The 22927-nt window shown below is 44.0% G+C and overlaps 1 protein-coding gene across 2 annotated transcripts; it reads left to right on the forward strand.

Moving 5' to 3' along the window:
• The first annotated feature begins 546 nt into the window (after positions 1-546).
• On the forward strand, positions 547-22459 carry LOC118788114 (EGF-like repeat and discoidin I-like domain-containing protein 3). 2 transcript variants are annotated; one of them, XM_036543990.1, is made up of 10 exons: positions 547-704; positions 8294-8419; positions 8609-8740; positions 14388-14501; positions 15603-15784; positions 16100-16255; positions 16784-16928; positions 19016-19218; positions 19876-20031; positions 20847-22459. In XM_036543990.1, exons 1-10 carry the CDS (start codon positions 626-628, stop codon positions 20988-20990), a joined length of 1437 nt encoding a protein of 478 aa, XP_036399883.1. In that variant the 5' UTR covers positions 547-625; the 3' UTR covers positions 20991-22459. The 2 variants fall into 2 exon arrangements, with proteins under 2 accessions (XP_036399883.1, XP_036399884.1); XM_036543991.1 differs by having other exon boundaries at positions 19034-19218.
• Positions 22460-22927: the final 468 nt, after the last annotated feature.

Here is a 22927-nt window from a genome sequence, read left to right on the forward strand (position 1 = left end):
TCTAAGGTCCAGAAAATGAAAATATCTGAAAAGTAAACGTTCAGGACAGTTTTGCAATTTTATCTCACCGGATCCACTTCAGGTGATTAGGCCTACTCCTGTGTCACATGAGCGCACCACGTCGTAAGTAACATGAGTGCACAAGTAACATGATAAAACTTCATAAATGTTATTCAAGGTGAAGGACTTCAAATTGTCCTCGGTCATCACTGTCCCCTGGACACATGTGGAATTGTAAGGGACGGACTGAAATAATCTGACATCGAAATTAACGAAGTGCAATACGGACTATTGGAGACTTCCTCCTCTTTCTCAACATAGCATCGGTCTGTTGCAAGCAACACTTTCTTAATTTCGGTCCGTGTAATGTCCCCAAAATATGCTATGGTGGCTCGACATAAAAAAACACCGCCGCCTCCCCCCGCTGGGTTTATTATTTCAGACAGGAATCTAATTGGATAGAGGGACAAACACACGTGTTGCTGTTAATCCGTCAGGCCTAATGTGATACCCGCCCCTTCTCTTTCAATCTCTGCCGGAGACCGAGCGGAGCAGTGTTCTCCGAGGAAATTCAAAAGTGTAAACAGTGAGCGGAAAGGACAGAAGTAACGGGAGTCAAAGCAACATGAAAACTCACAGCCTCTCATTTTCTGCGACGTTCCTAGCTGCTTATTTACTACTTTGTGCTGTTTTAACAGTGAGGGGTAAGTTCGATTTGATTGAGTTTGTTTAATAGAACTATTTAAGATTGGGTACAAGACAGATAGCTGGTAAGCATACGTACAGTACGCCATCTCTGGAAATGTAGTTAGCTAGCTCTGTTGTTGATGTTACTGTGTTGCGGTGGTCGTTGTTTGTGTACAGTGCACGTGTAAAAAGAGGGATAATCCGCTCTGTAAATAAAAAATATTAAACAACGAAAACAATTTTGGTACAAGAAAATTGTTAAGAATGAGTATGCGTGTCAGTTTGTTGCATAAATGTATTTTGATTAGCTAGAAAACAGAATGGTACTTTAGTTTCTAGGTGTTGTTTTTAAATTAACTTTTGTTGGAAGCAATCTTAATGTCAGTTAAGTGCACCAAATTTCAATCGCAGAGCTACTCCTCACTGCCGGTCTGTGATTAAGGGACGAATTGTTTCGTTAACTCGTTCGACCGCTGCGCTGAACAACACGGCACCGTTACGTTCTGAGTTTGAGCACTGTTAGCCTGTTCAGTCCTGTTGAAATCATCGCTTTGTTCGCGTGTGTTCACTCGAATATTCCTCGCAACACGGAATGAATGAGAAGCTCGTGTCATTTATTTTCGCGTCCGGGCTCCATCAAATAGAGTGCTACCCTTATAGGTTTCGTACATTGAATGGATGATAGGTGTGTACCTATATATGAACAAACTTGGAATTCGGTGGGCGTCTAAATAAGGATGCCCATAAAGCGGTTCCCTTTTCTGTCATCAGTTACAAATTGTGGAGTATAAAGAGATTACCTAGTTTGTTTTGAAATTGCCTACTTTAGAGTAGATCCTATAGAAAGAGAATACAACTTAATTGCTTTTGTCGGTTTCTTCATTAATTGTATTGATTTCCAAATATATTTGAGCGTCTGCAAAAGCATTTTGAATTTATTTTCTAATCTATCAGTCTCTTCCTGTATTAATTAATTTTACAGTTTTCATTGGAAGGTGGCGTATCTGTACTATCTCAATAATCCATTATCTTCAATAAGAATTTCACATCGACGTGACGCTAGCCACAGCCAGGTGACATTATGTCAGGGTATAATTATAGTGTGTAGGTGACGCACGATGTCTTCTCTTCAATACAATTTGTTGGATGTGCTAGCGACAATGTGGAGACCAAGGTCAGACCAGGATAAAGTGCAAAGCCCCATTGTGACAGATTACATACCTTAAACAGATGGTCTCTTAAGGAAGTTTCGGCTAACGGTGGCATGTCCATTTGCAGGTCATCTATTTTGGCTGCATGTTTAGCTGCCCGCAATTTGTATGTAGCCTACCATCTGGCAATCAAATTCTTTTCCTTGAGTGAATATGTGTGATTAGTTTAGATTACTGACATTCTAATGCCAACCAACCAATCAAGGCTTATTGGTCTCTTTCAGTCATCTTTGCAGTTCTCTTTTGTGGAGCTCCACAGTTGAATCTGTTATGAAATGTACTCATTACCTCCCCATTACTGAAGTTTGATGCGACAAGTCTAACTTTATAGAATTAATTAGTGCCTTTAAAAAAATCATCCCTGTATTATTGTGTGCAGAGTCACATTCAAAGTCTCTGTGGAATAATGATGCGCTTTTGAAAGCTGAAGGACCTGACATTTTCTATTACTGGGAGTGATGAGTAGCCTAGCTCTAGTGGTTGATATATAATGGATAGGTGCTTGGCTTCACAGCTTGCATCAAGTTTCAAAGTCAGGGTTTATGACAAATATTGCTGTATTTGTTGAAAAAACTAGGCTACTTGTTGAGTATTGTTAATGAGAGTGATTATTCTGGGATGTGGAATGGTGTGGCTTCATAGCTTCATTTTTTCACTTTTTTTTGCTGCATTCTATCTGGAACTGAATCTAAATCCCGTTGCTGGGGAAAGGAAAACATCGCTAATGCTGAAACGATTTGCTCAGTTTTATTTTTAGCAGCAAATATTTCAGCTGCACTGGAACTGTGACTGAAGATTACTGAAATCTTGCCTGGAACCATTTTGCTAACCAATCCGCATGCTTGCTTATCACTTGGGCAGATTATAGTTTGAGCTGTGTGCAGCGTATGCCGTCTTAGTGTTCAGACATGCTGTTGCCAGGTATCATGGATGCTGGGCCCTGATACACAAGGTAGGCATGTACAGATCTTATTCTTGGCAGCGCCCGCGCTCACCTAAATCTGTTACATTAGAACTGTAATTTCCGATGTTCTCACAGTATTCGGGAGCTAAGAGCATGGATATTCATTCATTTTTCAAGCTTGTCTGCTCTGTGCAGGCTACCTCATTTGAGGTCGAGGAAGTGGGAATGTGTTCACATCATTGCCGATGCACACACAGATTTATTGTCTCCAATGTGAACAAAAAGATATATTTTCAACCTTTTTTCAGGTTGTCACTGTCAGCATGCTTGCAAATGGGCCTCTTTCAAGCAAAGAAAACCATTGGGTATTTGTGTTAGAGAAAGAAGTCCAGATAATAGTTGTGTTATTTCTGTAGCTTTCCCACAATGAACATCTGTAGGCAGTAGTGGCAATTTAGTTGCATATATGTTCTTTTACCATCATGATTACTGCTTTCAAAACAAAGGTATAACATTCCACTGTAACGACATGGCATAACACCTCTTGTGATGGTTCCCCTCAGACTTGACGAGATGGTGCCAGATGTGTGCACTTTAAGGAGATTTCTGTTGTCTTTTTCACATACCTGGAGTTAATACGATCAGTAGGTTTAGATGGTTCAAATCTCCTTTAGCCCCTGAGCAGTGTATACAGTGGAACTGCTTGTTCTCCAAACTGAAATACACAGGCCTTGCTGCAGTGAATTGAAAGTGCAGAATTAACAGGAAGCAGTGGAGTGAGTCAGTACTCTACCCACATCAAATTCCTGTTGCATTGAACAGAGAGAATGCAGAGAAACAGGGAAAGAAAGAGAGATCCCAATTTTAACAGACTCAGACCCACTCCTGGTGTCCTTAGAGGATGTTGAAGTGCATGACAGGTGGGTATGGGTGAAAGGTTTATGATAAACTAAGCCGTGAATGTAACTCCCAGCATGCATCACTTACTATTATGTGACCAATTCAAAGATATGTTGGTGCAGGTGTGCAATATAAAAGAAGAGATGCAGATTTCTTTGCGTATTGAGCAATTCAATGATGACAACTACAGCTGATTACATTGTCAATATTTCTACCTTTTCCAATATTTATCGGTGAAATATTAATGTTATCACAAACAGCTGTTAGTATAACCAGTTTGAAGAATGTGAATTTAATAGTATGATGAATGATACTCTCTACATATCTTGCTGACTGAAACATTAACAAGATATGAGAAGTGGAAATGGGCCAGTCAGCAACAACCACAAACTAGTTGGTCTTTAAGTCTGACACGCAGCTGTTTTTTTTTAAGTAGCAACTTCAGTTAAATTAGCACACAGTTGGCAATGATCTGAAAATAATGGGCCAATGGCAACAACCATAGCAGGGGTTCAAGCCTCCAGTTCCGACCACAAGCCTACTGAACCCTATTAGAACTGGAAGAGCTGAACTTCAGATAGAGTTCAGTGGTCCAGTGAACCCGAGTTTTAAATCCCTGCTGTGATCATTGCAGTTGGCAAAGTATGTTCATCCTGTGTTGGCACTGAGCTGGGGGTTACCTCAAATCCATAGCAATTGACTCAGTGTTTATACTGTGGTGTATGTGGATATTCATGTTTCATATAACAAATCAATTCATGTGCTCTCCCTGGTTAGAAAAAAAAAAGACAGCTTTGAGCTTTGACTTGATTAGTTTGGTCATGTTTTGAACTCCAGGCACAAATTAGCTAACTCTTATTTGGTTAAGGACACTGGTAATTTGTTCCCTGACTCATGTAGTGAGAGGCTCGTTTTGCACTTCTTTGGATTCGGGTCAGGCCTCATGCACACAGCATTACTCATGCAGAGGACGGTTCCACACCCTCTGCGGTTCTGCAGTTAATATGGCAAATTCCAGTCACCAGGAAGTTTCACTTCCTGTTTAAAGAAATGACGAACATTCTTTCATGGAACATCAGATCCAGCAGCTACAGAGTCCCCCTGGGGTCAGTTTTATTTGTATTGGTCTTAACAACCAGTTCTCCCTCCGATCAGTTGTTGGGGCGGTACCGTAATGCATTTGTCAGCTGCTGCATACATCTCTGCACAAATTTGGGATTTGCTGCCAAATGGAGAGTCATACTGATCATCTGGAGTGACACCCTTGACCAAAGAAATACCCAAGACTGATTACAAATTTCAAGATGGCCACGGTTTTGTGAAAAGTCAGTTATATTTGTGGAGATGTCTGTAATTTAACTTGGCTAAGCTGGGCCAAGCAGTTTGCCCAGCACTATGTTTGAAGTCTTAAATTTGTCATTTTTTTCTTGTTCTGCCATCCCTTGGACCTGAAAAATGCCAAAGGAGTTTATGTGCTGAATCTGATAGAAGCAATTAAAGATCTGTACCCAATGCTCTGTTACAGCAGTCACAGAGCTCCTTTATCAGTGTTAAAAGCACCATAAACCCTGTGAAAGATAGTTAAGTGTAGCAGTTTATTTTTGCTTTAAAGATTGATTAGAATGGGCCAAGTTTGTGTGCACCATCTAGAAATGAACTCATCTCATTTCTGCCAGTTTTAGGAGAGTTAGTGTCTGGTAGACTGCACAAATTTCCACAGATAGTATTCTGCACATGTTGTGTTTTGTTTGGGCTTTTTTGTTGTTGTTGACACCACAACAGAGCCATTTGAAAGATCTCATTCAGGCAGAAACATGTCAGTTAGTTGCCAATCCAGTCCATTCAGCGAAAGGTTCAACAAAAGGTCTGCAATAACCTGCTGCTTTTGTTGATGTAACGACAAACGTACTGAGCTGAGGCTCATTAAAAAAGGTGTGAACGGAAGACAAGTAACAAAACAGTCTGAAACTCAGCCAAGATTAACTTTTGTTCTCAGTCTGGCGGTGTGGAAGTAAAATTGTGTTGAAACAATGAGGATCTGTAGAATGAAAACATGTTAGGGCATCCTACCAGTAGAAAGCTGTAACTTCTATATATTGGTGAGCTCTGTTGTTATTGCTGATGGAAATTTTTTGCACACCCTGTTGTATAATATAGCGCGCAATGCTGAATTAAGCAAGAGGCCATCCCCCGAAGGGAGTTGACAGTTAACTGCTTGTGCCTGTATTCATTGGGTCAGCACACTTTACCACAAGGACACTGGAGAACCAGCCATATTAGATAGTCAAAACAAGAAGATAAGGAGGAACACCCTGTCCCCATTGTAGTAGTAGAGGAACTGGTGGTGGAGCGTATGTGCCACTAGTCACGTACATGTACAAAGGAGTCCCTACATATATAACTGTTTCTCACCCTATAGAGTTAACTGCATTTCCTGTCCTGTGGGAATATATTGACTCTCCTCCGGAGTACAAGAATAAAGCTTTGCTCTTTTGAACCTGCATGAGGACTCTGCATGAGATAATCTTCAACAGGTGGTAAGGTGTGTTCAAGTTGACAGTTGAATCGGATGCCTCAAGAATGAAAGAACACAAAAGAACACTGAATAGTTACTATATAGCACTGACAGTGGCTGGAAATTAACAAGTTATCCAGTTTTCTGAAGTGGGGAAAAAAAGACTCCCTTCCATTATCAGGTGGCCCTGAAAAGGCCACTCCTCTGAATGAGGTTCCATATCTTACTGAACGGTTGATATAGTGCTGTCTTGAATATCAAAGCCAGAAACACAAAGTTTTGCCCTTAGTTTAAATTTTAAGGGGAGACTAAAGTGTAGTGTTTCATAAACTGAATCTGTGTGGTCTCTCCTGTCATAAAAACTTCAGTGATAGCCCTCAATATTAGGTCTTATAGAGAGCAACATACATATCTTAGTTTTTATATGTCATTCATTAACAGACCTTAATATTTACTGATTTGGGTTAAGTACCTTGCCCAGGGGTGCAGCAAGTGTCCCACCAGGGAACTGAACCTGTAGTGCTTTAGTTATGTGCCCTGTGCCTAGCCACTATACTACACTGCTGCCCGTTATACAACGGGAATTTCTAAGACACACATTTGACATTCTTGCACCAGCCTGGACATGAGCACTTAAAGTGCTGAACTCATGGTGCTGAATGACAGTGAAGATGCTAAGTAACTAGAGACAGGTCTAGAGAGGTTTCATTTTAGAAGTAGTTCAGATTTACATTCAAATTTTCATTTAATCATTTTTTTCTGTGGAGAGCCACTTGGGAAAACAACCTTTTCTCAGCCTTAAGAGGACTGTGGAAGGAGCATCAGGAGAAACGCAGAATGTGGAGTGTTAACCACAGTGTCTTTAAAAAAAAAAGCCAATCAAACCTAAAAGAATGATAATGCCAGCCAAATGATGGACTCGGGTTCTATTTTTGTTTCCAGTGTCTGTTTCCACGACCTAGAACGTAGAGTTAGTGGGTTGAGTGGAGGAATCCGTGCCCCTTCTGGGAGCAAAATTGCCCTCAGAGATTTCTTTCTAAAGGGAGGCTCAGAGAGTAACATCAGACATCTTAAGCTTGTTACAGTTAACAAGTCTGTGGTAATCATGGCTAAGAAGTTGCACATTATGATTTTAAATGAAAAGAGTCTGGTTTGATATTTGGCATCCCTTCTGTAAAGGTCTATTTTTTAATTATTATAATATGAAAGATTCTAGGTGATGTCACAAAGTAGGTCGGGCTTGGGTAGAATTGCATGGAATGGCTGTTTCTGTGAAGAGTGTGTGCATACAGCAGTGGATGCCTTACATCTGGAACTTTGTGAATTTGTGTTTTGTGGTATTAATCTGCCTTTTCAACATCATCTACTATTCTTGCACATTGTTTACTTGCTGAAAAAGACACTTAGAGTACATGTATGATCAGTCCTGCTGGAAAAAAAAAAGAAAATATCACAACATAAACATCAGGCATTAGTAAAATCACTATATACTTTACATTGTACTAACATCCTAGGCATGATTTTGTGTAGATCCTTGTCTAGATTTCTTTAAAATGTGCATACAGATCTTTACGTAAGCAGTCGTCCTGAAGGAGAACCATGATGTCCTATTTCTGTGGTGCTAAAAGCACCATATGGTGTTGGTCACTCTCAAAGCTGGAGCCACCAGCTGGTTAAACGTAATGCGCTCCCTTTAATAGAAACGTCCAGTGCGTGTGTGTTGATCTGCCCGGCGTCCACTGAAGGCTGTGTCAGCAGCCTGGACTAAAAGCGGCCACACATGACAATCAGGTCAGAGCCATGGCCGTATTGTGCCGTCCGGCGTGCAGCGCTCGGCCAGCCGCACTGACCAGCACCAGCAGCTGCTCCCCACTTCCTTTGCCTGAGAGGCGTTTCTGTGCCCGGTCAGACAGCTGGCTGACACATCTATCTGAGTGCAAAGCACACAGCTTACAGGGCATGGTCCTTGCAGAACTGTTCCTGTTTTTTTTTTCTTTAGGCCAAACCTTGGCTGGCAGTCTGTACAGCTCCCTCCCTCCTAACACACCCAAACTCCTTCTATCTGTCTCTTCTCAGGAGATTACTGTGAGGTGAACCACTGCCTCAATGGAGGAACCTGTGTGACCGGGATTGGGGACGGCCCCTTTGTCTGCATCTGCGCCGATGGCTTCACCGGGGACACGTGCAACGCCACCGAGAGCGGTGAGGGCTGGCGACTCTCAAAGATGATTGGTTGTGAAGATGTGGAGGCCCATTTGCTCTGGCTCTTGACTTTTCTAGCTGCTCTGAAGAAGGGAAATGCCTTCTGGAGTAAGCCCAGAGGCACTGGGTGAGCAGGTGTTCTCAAGCCGTTAACTGAAATCCGTTCTTCTCCGGTGAATTTCTCCTCAGGGCCCTGCAATCCAAACCCCTGCAAAAATGATGGAAAGTGTGAGGTCATCAGCCACTCCCGCCGAGGGGACGTCTTCGGCGAATATGTCTGCAAGTGTCGAGCGGGCTTTGATGGAGTGCACTGCCAAAACAGTAAGAGACACATTTTCTCTGAACTGCTGTTCACAAAGTAAAGGTCAATTGCACTTGCATAGACTTGAGCACCTTAGAGAGTTCAACTTTCACTAGCACTTGCATCTTCAGAATGCCTGGTTTACATTTAAATATTAGTTTTAGACAAGAAAGGGTTGAATTATAACCAGAATGTCTTGACATGTGCTCTGACACTGTAAAATCAGTTCACTGTTTTTATCAGTTAACCTTTCCCAATGTAAACTGAAAGTAAATTTACAAATGTAATTTGTACAAAATATCATTGCTTTTCAGGAGATGCATTACATCTTTCCTTTTAAAGTGCAAATTGATAGTTGCTGTTTCTTTCATAGCCTGACATCCATTTTCTTGTTTCATTTGCAAATGCAGATGGCTGTATGTGAAATATCGATTTGTGGCTGTGTGTGGGCAGCGAGGCTGAGCAGTGGCTCAGCTGACTGTGGTTAGCTCTCTGTGAGCGCGCTGCCCTGATGTGGTGATCCTCTGCCGAAATGCGCTAGCTCAGCTCTCCAGAACTGGAGTGCACGAACCCTGCCGGCGCCCTGCAGGCTAATCAGCCCCCATAAGCAGGCACTGACATGCACACGCACCGCCCAGGCCACGCGCCCTCTTATTTCACACAGACACGCCGGCCCTTGCAGAGCTGCCCAGGCCAACAGGAAGTCATCTACCCCCGCCCGCCTACAGTGCCCTGCTGCTCCCTGTTCCCGGGAGCTTAAAGTTGAAACAGATGCAGATAGCCAAGCTCCTCTCCTTCTGTGCTGCTGCTGTTGCTGCGAGTGTGTTTTTCATCTGTCACCCAAGTCACAGTCGGAGAAGAAAACTCCGCATGCGGTGTGTGAAATTGTAGAGAAGGCTCTGCGGCGGGATCATGAAATCGATGTTGACATGCCATTTATCGAGTCTAGCCTCTGGTGTGTTTATTTTGTAACTTAGATGGATCCAAATAATAATTTTCATGGTTTTGACAGCCTTTTTTTTCCCAAACAGTCCCATGACAATCGTTAGCCGCAGCTGGGAACTTTTGCAGGCGCATGGTAACGGGCCGATATGCCCCGTGGCTGCGTGATGCGTTTCCTGTGCCACGCCCAAGGATGCGGTATGGTGCTGTTGGGCGGAGCCTCAGGGCCTTTATTAATATTGTGCCTGTATGTGAGTCATAGGCAGCGGTCCGAAACCCTGTGACTCACCTTTGGCGGGAGTCCCTGCACAGCACCGGCGTGTGTATACTAACCCTTCCTCTTACCGAGGTGCATTTTTGTGTTTACCAAGCACCCAGGGGGGTTGAGTCACAATGCAGTAATTGTCGGTTTGCTGTTTTTTTTTTCGTTTGGATCAAGAGCTGACTGAGCAGAGGAGCAGAGGGGTACAGCAGTCGTGTGGCTGCTCCCCTGGCCTGGTACAAAGAGCAGTCTGTGTCCTGCCTCGTGAATCAGCGGTGCGCTGCGGTGCTGGGGCTTTTTATAGAGGCTGGGCCGCGGGGGGTGGCACGGGCTGCTGCCTGGCGCGCCGCCAAAGGGGCACCTTCAGCTCAATTGGCCACGCTTCTTTCTCAGCTGGGAACAAGGGCTTCGAAGGCCAGAGGTACAGCCAGTACCTCTCAGCAAACCACATGTCTGCCCACTGCCTCGCCACACGCTGCCTTCTGGGCCTGTCAGGTCATGGAAACATTTTTATCATCGATTTAAAGGAATTCAGCTAATTTAAGCACATTGGTCCTGGTTTCGCTGAGTAATGCCAGTCACTTAAAAACTGTTCCATGTCTTTATTTATCCGTATTAGCAGAAGTAGCTTGACATCACTGCACATTATGTTGACTTTGGTGGTGTGGCTCTGTGTTTTCTTGCTGCATGCCGGCAGCATTGAGCTTCAGTTACAAACATCTGTGCACCCGTTATCAGTCTGTCCCCATTGTGTCCCACCCATTCGTCATGTAGTCTGCGCCTGAGGCTGGCTCGTGCATATTACTGTGCCACAATAATCCTCTTGAGGTTTGAACACTTTCTCGTCTGTTTTGTGGGAAAGGCAGCACTGAGCATTGCCAGTGCAGACCTGTTGGAATTCTTAAACGGAATGTTCTAGATGGGAAGAGTCATCACTTTCAGTGAGAACTGGTTGATGATCCTACCAGCTGTGGGCTCAACAGTAATATTATTCATCCTGCATTCCTTCATCCTGATCAATAGCCAGTCTGTTTTTTGGGACTGATTGGCTACTTCAACAGATTGAAATACAGTGCATGCTTTAAGAACAGTTTGGATGTTGTGGAGTCTACCAATATGAGAACAGTGGTTCACATATGTTGTTGATTTTTTTGTATAAGATGTCAGCATGCATGTTATGTAAATTTGTTGACGTCTACAAAAGGTCATGTGACAGGCGTCCAGAGGTCCACTGGCTGGCAGGTTACAAGTCAGCCTAATCTGCCTTGTCCCCACCTTTTACGTGATTGGAATATCCTTCCTGGATGGCTCACAATCTCTTATGTCATTCTTACAAGAACGTTCTGCGTTTTTTCGTGCTCAGTGGGAATCTTGTCGCTGCATACTTCTTGTCCCCAAAGTGAGTCAGAAAATTTCCCTGGGGTTCTCCTGTTCTGGTTCTAATTTTCCCACAGCGATTATAATAGGCAGTGCAACGCCAACGCTGGAAAAAAAAACAAAAACACAGCACAGTACTGTAACATCTTTGTATTCACCCATACACTAAACTGGTAAATACATCTATCATTTATTTGTAACCCAAGCTGGTTTAAGGTCATACTGAGAAGTATAACCAGAAAGAAATGTTGTTGATTCACACCTGCTGTCACGCAAAGCTCTTACCCTGGCCCTGCGGTGATTCAATAGCACACGCCTCACCCTCCAGGTCAGGGCTTACGTGAATACCAGAAGACCACCACCTACACAGACACTTTCATGATGGAACAAACTCTATTTAAATGCTTACTCTGACCCCAATTAAACAGAGTACGCACACCTCAGGGAGATGTTGTTTACATGTTTACAGCTGGGAAGGCATGGCAGTTTGGAGTGGGAGAGCAATCCTCTTAATAACACAGGCAGAGGGAGCAAAACAACAGTGACGCTGAGGCAACGTCTCTCCTCTAGATTATGGTCTTTGCTTGTCTCCTGCTGTTAGTTAAGGCAGAGGGTGTTTTCATTTGTGCTGTCAGATTCTGGAAACCTTCTGTCCCTCATTGCTGGGGTTTTGGTCATACACTTCACACACCTGAACTTTAAATAGACATAAAGATATATGAGTTTTTTCATCTCAGATCCTAATCATCTTAGTCAGTGTTTAGATTAATGTTGAAAGTTCAAATAATATTGCTTTTTATGTTACAAACCTAAAATACTAAAATGTATAAAAAGTTTTATACACTATGTAATTACTTCAGTGGTTTAGATGTTAAAAATTCATTAATTGTTTTTGCGAAGGGAAATAAGGTGTTCTGTCAGATTTAGTTTGTGGTTGATACCTTATAAAGTGGTTTTGTCACTCTGAACTGCTGTAGACATTTTACGAGTGGAATTTCCTGACTCCTGCTCCATGCTGCAGAGAGTATAACGCTATAGAATGTAGCTGTAGAAGGCTTGTGTAGTTCTGGTGTTACGTCATTTCAAAACCCAAGGAAGTATGACAGAGGAGTAGTGTGTGCATGATGAAGGCAAGTGTGCCACTCAGTGGAGACTCTGGGAACTACAGTGAATTAATCCAGCTCACAATTGGGGCAGAGCAAAGCAGAGCTTTTTCTGAGTGAGTTGAAAGCATGAATGTTTGACCAAACAATGTTTCAAACTTGATTCAACAGACGTTACCTTTTATTTTACAAAAGGCTGTACAGTGCTTCGAATTTGATTCAGGTCTTCACTCTTACGGAGTGCTAAAAGAGTAATTTTAGCCCTCTTGTGAAGCAGAACTTGTATCAGCTTCGTAATCGCTGAAAACCTTGGGCACTTCCCTGATTTGGCTGGCCCTGAGTTTCTCACACATCAGAGTTTCTAACAGAGTTTCTCACACATCATCTCTTGCCCTCCTCCATACATCTGTACAGATAGCAGAGTCAGGGTCAAACTCAGTGTCCGGGCGGATGTCTGCACCTCCCCTCGGCCCTTAATGAGTTAGTTGAGGAAAGATTTGGGTGTCTGCTGCTGCCAGGCGGCTTGTGGCTAAGCCTCTTGCGGGGTGTGGCTCACATTCCTGTGTTAGATGGCCCCGGGGCCAATGAGACACCTGCAGGCCTGGCAAACGCACACTCACACACACACACACACACACAGACACACACACACTCTTTTCTCTTACAGAGTCACATACCGCTGAAGATGCGTTACTGATCTTCAGTAGACTTACTGGCTGTGACACTGGAGAGAGATGGTTAGTCAGCAGTTCTCACTGTTAGGACAGTTTCCCACATGATCCTGTTCATCACTGTTTTCTTGTGTGTCTGATCTTATCTGATTGCCAGAGGGAAAAATGTGATCGTTTTTTTTTTTTCTAATTGTACTTTGTAAAGTCCCGAAACTGTCACAGAGAGGGCATACACAGATGTGAAGCAGTCCCTGTTATGAGCGGACAATGGCCGCTTTTGTTTTTATTATTACGGGGCCTATTCTGGGCTCCTTCAAAGGCTTTCTGATTTCACCGACCCTCGGCAGCCAGCGGGCCCTTCCCATGCATGTTGACCTTGGCAGGGAGTGGAGCTGCTGCTGCTCTGATAGTAGGCCTGCCCTGTGAGGGTACCCGGTGAGTTACACCCCGAATCCACCCGCCCCACCCCGGCCTTAACCTGCCAGCGCACAGACTCCCCTCTGTCTCTCGGCCCGCCGCGGCCCCCGCCGTCTGCGCCGCCAGCGGGGGAGAGCACCTGTGGCAGGCGCGGGGAGACACAGGCTCAGTGTTTCGTGTGTCTCCGGACCTCAGTCATTCCGCTAATTAATTAGCCGCATGCCGGGGCAGCCTCAGTGTGTTACCCACGCCCTGCTGTGGCGGTTAACGCTCTTCTAGGGGCTAAAAGATGTTTTAGTCCCGAGGTGGGCACAAGGCATTAGGCCCAGTATTCAGAGTCAGAGCTACAGTTCCAGAGCCCCTTCACCTGCAGAATTATGGGCGATCATGCTGACCTGTGGGGTCCTGGCTAACGCCATCAGTCATGCTTGCAAATGCGGGCATTTGAGCATATGGAACACGTTACCGCGTTCTGCATTTCTTACAAATTTCCCCCCCCTCCCCTTCTCTTAATAAAAAATGTTGACTTCATGTAGGGTGTGCACTGACAATGTGTGTCAAGATTTTTGCGGATCTTTACAACCTAACCAACAAAACTGAGTTAGATATGTTAGTTATACGATCTTTACAACCTACCCTGCAAAGGTGATTTAGATATGTTATTTATATGCTCGTTACAGCCTAACCTACAAAGTTGATATAGATATGTTAGTTATATGCTCTTATATATGACTATGATGAATGACTGAAAACATTACATTCGCTTGTATGCATGTGTGGAGTACTGTACTGTAATGGGAAACAGCTCTCTTCGGTTGTCTTTTAAATGATCTATTGCACCAGCGTGCCAATGTGGACCATATGTGAGTGGGTGACCTCTCAGTTGTGTTTGCAGATGTAAACGACTGCGCTGGACAGCCGTGTAAGAACGGAGGGGTCTGCCGTGATTTGGATGGAGACTATACCTGCAAGTGCCGCTCACCCTTTGTCGGCAAGCAGTGCCAGCTACGTGAGTATCAGCTGTGTACAACTACTGCAATCAACCTGTTGTGCTGCCATCATGAGGAAACTAGCCACAATGAGTACACCCCAGAAGGTGTGTGTCCGAAAAGCCAATGCTTAAAGGTCAGAGCCCTCCATAGCCTGAAATGTTGGGGCTGTTCTATAGGATAAGCCCTGATGCCAAGTGTGGGTAGAAGAAAATTAAGATCTAATTCTTCAAAAGGGATTATTTTGTGTGAAATTGCAGTATGAAAAGTGTAGATTGTCACAGTGCGCTCTAATTATGGCATCATTTTTTACTGCACTTAATGTACAGTTTGCACCTGCACTTAAGGTAGAGTTTTATCAGTATTATACAATCCAACATTATCATACATACACTGAATACATACACTATAATGTTTAGATAATTGTCTTGAGTGTGCTTTTATATTAAGCATATTGATCTTAGTGTATGGGGTCATTCTATAGTTTGGCTTTGGTAGGACCCCTCTGATCTCTCTCATGTGGGCATGACCATATTATATGGCATGGGCAGTTTCACCAGTATAGGGGCCTCTTTCAGAAGATGTCAGAAGCTAAGAATGGCAGGGCCTGCTCAGAGCTTACGTGGGAGTTTTCTGGATAAAGCCAGGTTGTTTCTGGCTGTGGTAGATGTGGGCTGGTGGGGGGACTTTTCCAGCCCAGCTAAACCCCATTTCCACAATAGGCTCAGACTGTCTGACATCATTCAGGGCTTATCACATAGAGAGCAAGGCTGTTCACCCCAGTGTCCTGGCCAAGTTCTTTATCTGACTGGCCACCTGTTCAACCTCCTTGAGAATATATTTCTCCACATTTATCCTTTATGTTGCTATTGTAAAAACACTGAGAAAAAACATGGGCTACAGGAAAATACATTCTTCAAAATTATTTAGTGGATTTTCCTTTGGATGAATGAGGACTAGTGTGAAGCATTTCAGCAAAGGGCCTCTGTTGTGTGTATTTTGTTGCCAAAGATTGAAATTTCCAGGCTTTTCCCAGGTAATAATAAATTGTTGAAGTCTGTCCACATTGAGGAACAGTGACTCGAACCCAGGGCCGCCCTGTCTGTGTGTCTGTATCCCAGGATGCATCTCTTTGCTGGGGATGGAAGGGGGAGGGATTGCAGAGTCTCAGATCACCGCCTCCTCTGTGCACTACGGCATCCTGGGACTTCAGCGATGGGGCCCAGAGCTCGCCCGCCTCAACAACAAGGGCATCGTCAATGCCTGGACTGCCGCAAGTCACGACAAAATGCCCTGGATCGAGGTGAGGACATCAAAGGAAAAGAGAAACATGCATCACCCATTAAGTCTAATGCTGACTTGGGCACTGTAATAAATGAATTGAAAACTACACAATAAACATTTTCACTTCTGTATTGGATACCAAAAAACTTCACACCTCAGCTGAGGACTTGTGAGGTTCGGTGAACACTGCTTAGAGTGCAGAGAGAGTTTAGAGTGCAGAGGATTTTGATGAACGTAACAGTTTATCGTTTTAGTGTCAAAGTCAAGAGCTTAAATGTTTTTTCCCCTGTAAAGTGCAAGATTAAGGGCTTGCCTTCCTGTGTTTTTTTTGCAGGTAAACATGCAGGAAAAGATGCGTCTCACAGGTATTATTACCCAGGGGGCCAGTCGCATGGGCAGCCCGGAGTTCATCAAATCTTATAAGGTGGCATCCAGCCTGGATGGCAAGGCCTACACTGTCTACAAGGAGGAAGGGCAGAAGAAGGACAAGGTGAGACAAGAGGGTTCATTATTATGTATATTTCAGTAACGTTATATAATTTGTAATTCTAAGTCTATTCTATTTTATTCTGTAAGCATAGTTACTCTAATCTTAATGTAATTTGGGTTAGCAATTCACTGTAATGGAACAATATTTATGATATTCAGAAGCATCTTAGGTTTAGCCTGAAAGACTTCTTGCCTTTCTTTTGGAAAATGGTGTGAGCATACTGACATGGTATCTCTGGAAACAGACAATGAAATGTAAGAAATTTATTTGTAGCTTGTAGGTGGTCAAAGAAACAGAACTGTGTCGCTTGTGAGAATCTGAGGCCTGATAACTGTGCATGTGCCAGTTTTCAAAAATGGGCATATCTAAACTGTTGTCCAGTCTGAAAAACCACAAAATCAGAGCTTAAATGGTGTGGCGTGTTCCAGGCTTTTCTGAAGGTGCTGTGATTATCTTTAATGTCAGGCTGCAAAGGTTACAGGTGAAAGGCTGACCGCTCAGTGCTCCTGATTTCTTTTTTTTGGCCAGGTGTTTGTGGGGAACGTGGACAACGACGGCACCAAGACCAACATGTTCGACCCGCCCATCGTGGCGCAGTACATCCGCATCATCCCCGTGGTGTGCCGCAAGGCCTGCACGCTGCGCATGGAGCTGGTGGGCTGCGAGCTCAACGGTAAAGACCTTTCTCCACGGCAGCGGGCCTCGTGCGAGCGTTAGCGGAGTTCGGGAGAGCCGCTAGGGCACCCGGGCTCTGTTCTTTGGAGCCTTAAACCAAGAGGAGATGTTCAGTTGGCAGTGTTAACGACAGCATTCACCCATCAGCCGTCTGCCAGGCGTGTCCAACCAATCACTTTCCCCGGGTTTAATTTCGTTCATACTTTTTTTAAAATGATAAAATTGTAGTTTTGGATAAGGTGTACATATGCAGTAGTAACAGTAATATTTTTCAGAGAGCAGCCCTAGATGACCTTTAATCAAGAGTGAGGAAGCGTGATCATTCTTACAGGAATGTGAGCTGGTCTCAGTTTGTTCACACAGGGACTGTCCTGTGATCAGCAGTGGGGTGTAATACATGTTTTGCCCTAATCTCTTTCATTGAAAAGCTGCTAGGTATATTCATAAGTCAGGTTTTAAAATCTTGTTTTTAAACCAAGTACATACAAGCATCAGAACATAAGGCAACATTCCCAGCTGCGGTTGCCCTACCAACATGGCCAGTTAACTTCTAATCAAGGGGAAAAACCAACCTCCTCTACCCCGAAATCAGGATCAATTTTGGTTGAAATTCTTGCCGGGAAAATTTTTTAACTCTAATTGCAAGTTGTGCTCCTGAATGTAATAAATTAAATGCACTTGCATTATGTATCAAGTACTTGCATGCATGATTAAGCATTCCGAACCACGTCCTCTAAGCCGAGACCCCAGCCCACCTCCCGCTGATGACGCAAACCCGCCCCTCCACCAGCCAGAGCTGTTCATCAGAGCGGAGAAATACAAAGACCTGTCTCACAAAAGCTGCTTTTTGGATAGCTCTCTGATCACTTAGACACCAAGAATCATGTAGAAAAACCTATTGTGTGTGCATCAATGTGCAGTTCTTGCATACTCATTTCATCTTTTCGTAACTGAGTGAAAAGCAAAGGCTTGCTCTTTGTCATCCTTCATTGAGAGGGGGTGTGAGGAGAATCGCCAGTTTCATTTTAGCTTTGCTAGGTTTTCTGGCTTTACGCTCCCGTTTCCAAACAATGAAGACTGCCACCGTGCCCAAGCCGCATGGTGACGGATGGACAGTTTTAGCTCTTGTGGGAGGCGCAAAGAATGATCCCTGTGGATTAAGAACCCTAAGAACCCTGTCAGGATTTTAAAAGCAGCAATGGAGTAACAGAACAGCTTTGGCTTTGAAGAGAGCATCACATACAGGAACTCATTTAAATAAGACACAATGAAAGCCACCACTGTGGTCCACAACAACTGATATTGTGTGTCTGCTGACTCCATCTTAGAAAGCGCGTTACTATGCATCTGCTTAATCACAGATCTTAAACTTTATTCACATGTTATCATTCACAGAACTATCTTGCATCTGGATATCTCAGCCAATGGTTTTCCACTGATCACCCCTCCTCCTTGACAATTCTCCTGTGATTTGCTTTGTCGCCATTTGCATATTCATATGTCTCTCATTGCTCACCAGTCAAAGGGCAGATCTGAAGCCTAAGGCTTCAAAAGGCACCATTTTCTAATCCATTTTATAGAGTGGCAGAGTTGTGTTGAATTGGTAAATATTTGGCATCAGAAATTCCTTTCTGTTTGTCAGCAGAAGCAGAGTGAGCGCGATGCGTATTTATAGACAGTTTTAATGTGTTTGCCTGCCTGAAATGCGGCTGTTGCCAGCTGCAGCGGGAAGCACCCAAATTTATTGAGAAAGAATAGCAGGCCCGTGTTTAGCAGTGGTTAGACCATGCAATGCATGGCATGCCCAGTCTTGTCATGGGCTCCCCATACTGTGCACAATGGGAGAAGGTCAGCAAAAACAGCTCTGTGCTCATGGTTCTGCATGCCCCCGTCACGCACTGCGATCGTGTGAACACTGCCTCACCACCCGCTGTGCCGTTGGCCAAACTGCATGCCACGCGCTGCTCCATTCTCATATTTTTGTGTCTTTTTAATTTTTTTTTTTTTACTGTGTGCGTTTGCTTTCGCCGGCGCCTGCCCTGCCCTGTCTATCACGTCTCTCTCTCTCCGCTGTCTTGTTCACAGTGTATTTAAACACGGCAGGTTGCTCTGAGCCGCTGGGAATGAAGTCCCGTCTGATCTCAGACAGCCAGGTCACAGCCTCTAGTGCCTTCCGCACCTGGGGCATTGACGCCTTCACCTGGCTGCCCCACTACGCCCGCCTAGACAAGCAGGGCAAGACCAACGCCTGGACCGCGGCCAGCAACAACCGCTCCGAGTGGCTGCAGGTGAGGGAGCCCCAGGCTGCACAAGGGTGGCCTTTAAGTGGACACATTTCTCTGTTTCAACTTCCAACCGGCAAACTCGCTCAGTAATGTTTCACTGTTACATGTGAATGAATTAACCCCACACACTGTGGAGAAACTATTCAGCCTCAAAGGTAATCGCTTGGTGTTATCATTTAACACGTGATTTTACCAGTGAAAAGTTTGGACACAACTTTTATTCTTTATTTTTACTATTTTGCTCATTTCAAAATAATATTAGAGACATAAACTATGAAATAACACGAATGGAATTATGCGGTTGCCAAAAAAGTGTTAAATAAATCAAAGCTGTCTTATTTATTTACATACATTTATATCTTATATTTATGCTTTTATATCTTATATTTTAGATTATTCACAGTAGCCAAAAATATTTTTAAAAAATAAAATTTCAAGCATTTAAGCACAAGTCTTTAGATCAAAATGTCTTTAAGATAATGGGAAACATGCATTCAATGAGGTGTGTCCAAACATTTGACTGGTGCTGTACATTGAGCTACACCATTATTTATCTTTGGTGTGGGAATCACAGCAGTTGGTCTGTCCATCCCAGTCACGCTTGGGTCCCCCCCCCCACCCCCCATTCCCCCCCCACATCTCTCTCACTGCCTGCAACAGGTGGACTTGGAGACCCCTAAACGGATCACAGGCATCATCACGCAGGGGGCCAAAGACTTTGGCGTCGTGCAGTTCGTGTCTGCCTTCAAAGTGGCGTACAGCGACGACGGCCACGCCTGGACCGTGTACAAGGACGAGAAAACACGGAAAGATAAGGTCAGTGTCAGCGCTCGCTTTTTCAACGTCCTCCGCCCAACATGCCGACCGTATAGTGCAGTTCCCATTTCCACGTTGGACATTTAAACGGTGTGCGTGAAGGCAAAATGTCAGAGGGTTGCATAATGTTACCCTGGGGGACTGGCACAGGATAATGGCCAGGATGCTTCAGCAGTGATTCAGTCCTCCTTTGGGGGCGGCGCACGGCGATCCTGCAGGTGCTGTCGTCCCTGCTGTAAGTCAGTGCTGAAAGTTCTGTCTGCTGCGCTGCAGATGAGACACACACCAGACTGCCATCTGCTCGCTCGCGGTGTGTTGTGATAGGGACCCATCCTCACCTCCTCAGGTTAAACACCGCCTGGCCTTTTGCCAGCTGCATTTTCTGTAGGAACGAGGAGAGAATTTAGGTCGTTAAGGGTCTGTTTGGAGCCTCAGTCCCTCTCGCGTGTCAGCTGTGCTGTGACACCAGAAGGGTGCAGCTGTTGGTGTAATTGACCTTTGACCTTTGACCCCAGCCTGTCAAATGAAGTGACGTCTTCATTCCACCTCCTCTCCGCTGTTGAATGGGTTCTCTCGCTCTGGCACAAGCGTAGGGCCTCATTTAGGGTATTTCTCTGCTTATGTACTCACTAATATTTCCTGTTGTGAAAAATGTAGAATTGGCCCAGAAGGGAAACAGGACTAAAGCGGTTAGAAATTGTCACGTGTGTGCACAGTCGGGTTGCGTCTTCATTCGGCTGCCTGTGGCAGTGCTTCACTCAGTCTACATCTCCCTCTATTCACATTCCTTCACCTATTGGTTTTGGTGTTTCCAGATTTTCCAAGGCAACATCGACAACAACGTGCATAAAAAGAACGCTTTCGAGCCGCCCTTCTACGCCCGCTTCGTGCGCGTCCTCCCGTGGGAGTGGCACGAGCGCATCACCCTGCGCATGGAGCTCCTGGGCTGCGACGACTAAAGCCCCTCCCACCCGAGCCTCCCACACTGCGCCTCGCCACGCCCCCCTCTCCGAGCTCCACCTACCTGCTGCGCCTGCACTGCCTCGTCTACAGCTACAGGGGGCAGCAACACGCCTCACAACTCTTTCAATCCCTTGTAGAGGTTGTCCTGGCTGAGCACCGTAACTAAATGAGTTGTCCCCTATAGATCGTTGTACTAAATCTGTAATCCCATGGTAAATGATAAGCATGCAGTGAATATTGTGACCACCGAAATGTCTTGTACTCTGTGGATTTTACCCCGACTTAGTCACCCAGTTTGTTGCCTATGTGAAAATCCATTATTTCATGCTTCGTATTTCATATCTGAGTGATGATGCAGTGCTTTTAATGTAGAAGTGTTATTGAAAAAGTTGTATTTTGTGATAATTTAGACAGATTTACCATAAGGTATACAAGACAGGGGGTGTTGCAGATATGATGGAATTTTGAATTACAGTTCTGGCATAACACTGCCAGATCAATTTACTCAGGTCTAGACAAATCCATTGCTATCTCCTGCTGATGTATTTACTATCTATCATAGGTGTAGAAGAGACCAGGCACTACTGCTAATTCTTATTGTGATTTTAACTAATTACAGCTTTTTCCTGCTGCAGTGTTATAATATGGTTATTAGTATATACTAAGCCATAGTATGACTAAAGGCCATGGTATTACTAAACTAGAATATAGTTTTGCTTTTAAGCCCAGATTTTGTTTTAATAATTGTTTTACATCTACAAAGATGGGTACACTTTGATTGATGTTGGTTCCAGAGGTAGTTGCACAAGACATCTGAGTGATCTCTGAGTGCTAACAGCAGCTTGGATTTAGTCAAGTGTTATTAATATATCTTAATAAACCCATAATACATATAATTTGCTAATGCAAAGAAAAGATTGGTATTTATTATTTCAAAGACTGTTAGACATATCTTCCAATCAAGTGCCATTGATAAAAAGATAGACCTTTAAAAAGGAGTTAAATGTATTTATTAATTGGCATCCAAAAGTCATTATATTTTCCTTCTTTGAAATAAAAAAGGATATAAAATATTGGCCTATGATGCCCGTTCTTTTTTGTAATAATAGAGACAGGGAGAATTAACTTGCACAGTCTGAAAAAGAATATAAAATTTTTGCTGTGCCCCTTGAGTCATATCTTTTCTGAATATCATTTTTAATGCATTTTTTTTCCTTCTCAAGTGAAAAAGCAGAAGTTTAGTTGAGCTCACTCACCTCTGTGCTTCCAGCCTCCGCTCTCTGTCAGATCTACCAGTTCCAACTCGTCTGGCATGCTGGGACCCCGACTGGGAGTCGCCCTGCCGACACACGGCTCTGACCCCAGCGTGCGCCTCTGTTCCAGCATGGCCATGATCACCTGATATTCACACCCCTCTGTCACGGGGTACACCGAGGACAACAGAGCCGCCTCAAACCCCCCCCCCCCGTCCAATGCTGGACACTTTTTCAGATACCAATAGGAGGAGGTGCAAATTATACAGAGAGCTCATGGCTATAGCCATGAAATTGGGTAACCCCACTGAAAATTGGGTGAAGTTAAAGTTGCAAGGAATTGTTCATATAACTCTGCAGCCTGAAGTTTTCTTCTTGGGTAAATATGAAAAAGAAAAATCTCGCGTGAATAATGAAATTTGGGAATGTGCAATAAATTGAGTGAATTTAATTGGGGGTGGTGTGGGTGAAATTAGGAGCACAGAAGGAAGAGCACGGACGATATTCCACTGAAATGCACATAAAAGAAAAAGGAAGGGTACAGATTAACAGGTGTGAGACACTGTAAAATGTTTATTATTGTACAGACTGTGTGTCATCCAAGGCGTTTTTGCGATGTCATCCAAAGGGTGCATGAACTATTTAAGCTTGTAATATTTCAGTTTTAACATTGTAGTTCA

Source organism: Megalops cyprinoides, chromosome 13 (assembly GCF_013368585.1).
Source record: "Megalops cyprinoides isolate fMegCyp1 chromosome 13, fMegCyp1.pri, whole genome shotgun sequence".
Taxonomy (NCBI): Eukaryota; Metazoa; Chordata; class Actinopteri; order Elopiformes; family Megalopidae; genus Megalops; species Megalops cyprinoides.

Excerpts from the sequence above, each read along its gene's own strand:
- LOC118788114 (XM_036543990.1), top strand. The coding sequence starts at position 626 with ATGAAAACTCACAGCCTCTCATTTTCTGCGACGTTCCTAGCTGCTTAT. Across the intron at positions 8,420-8,608 it reads GTGCAACGCCACCGAGAGCG|GGCCCTGCAATCCAAACCCC; the intron begins GTGAGGGCTGGC and ends ATTTCTCCTCAG. Across the intron at positions 16,256-16,783 it reads AAGGGCAGAAGAAGGACAAG|GTGTTTGTGGGGAACGTGGA; the intron begins GTGAGACAAGAG and ends TTTTTTGGCCAG.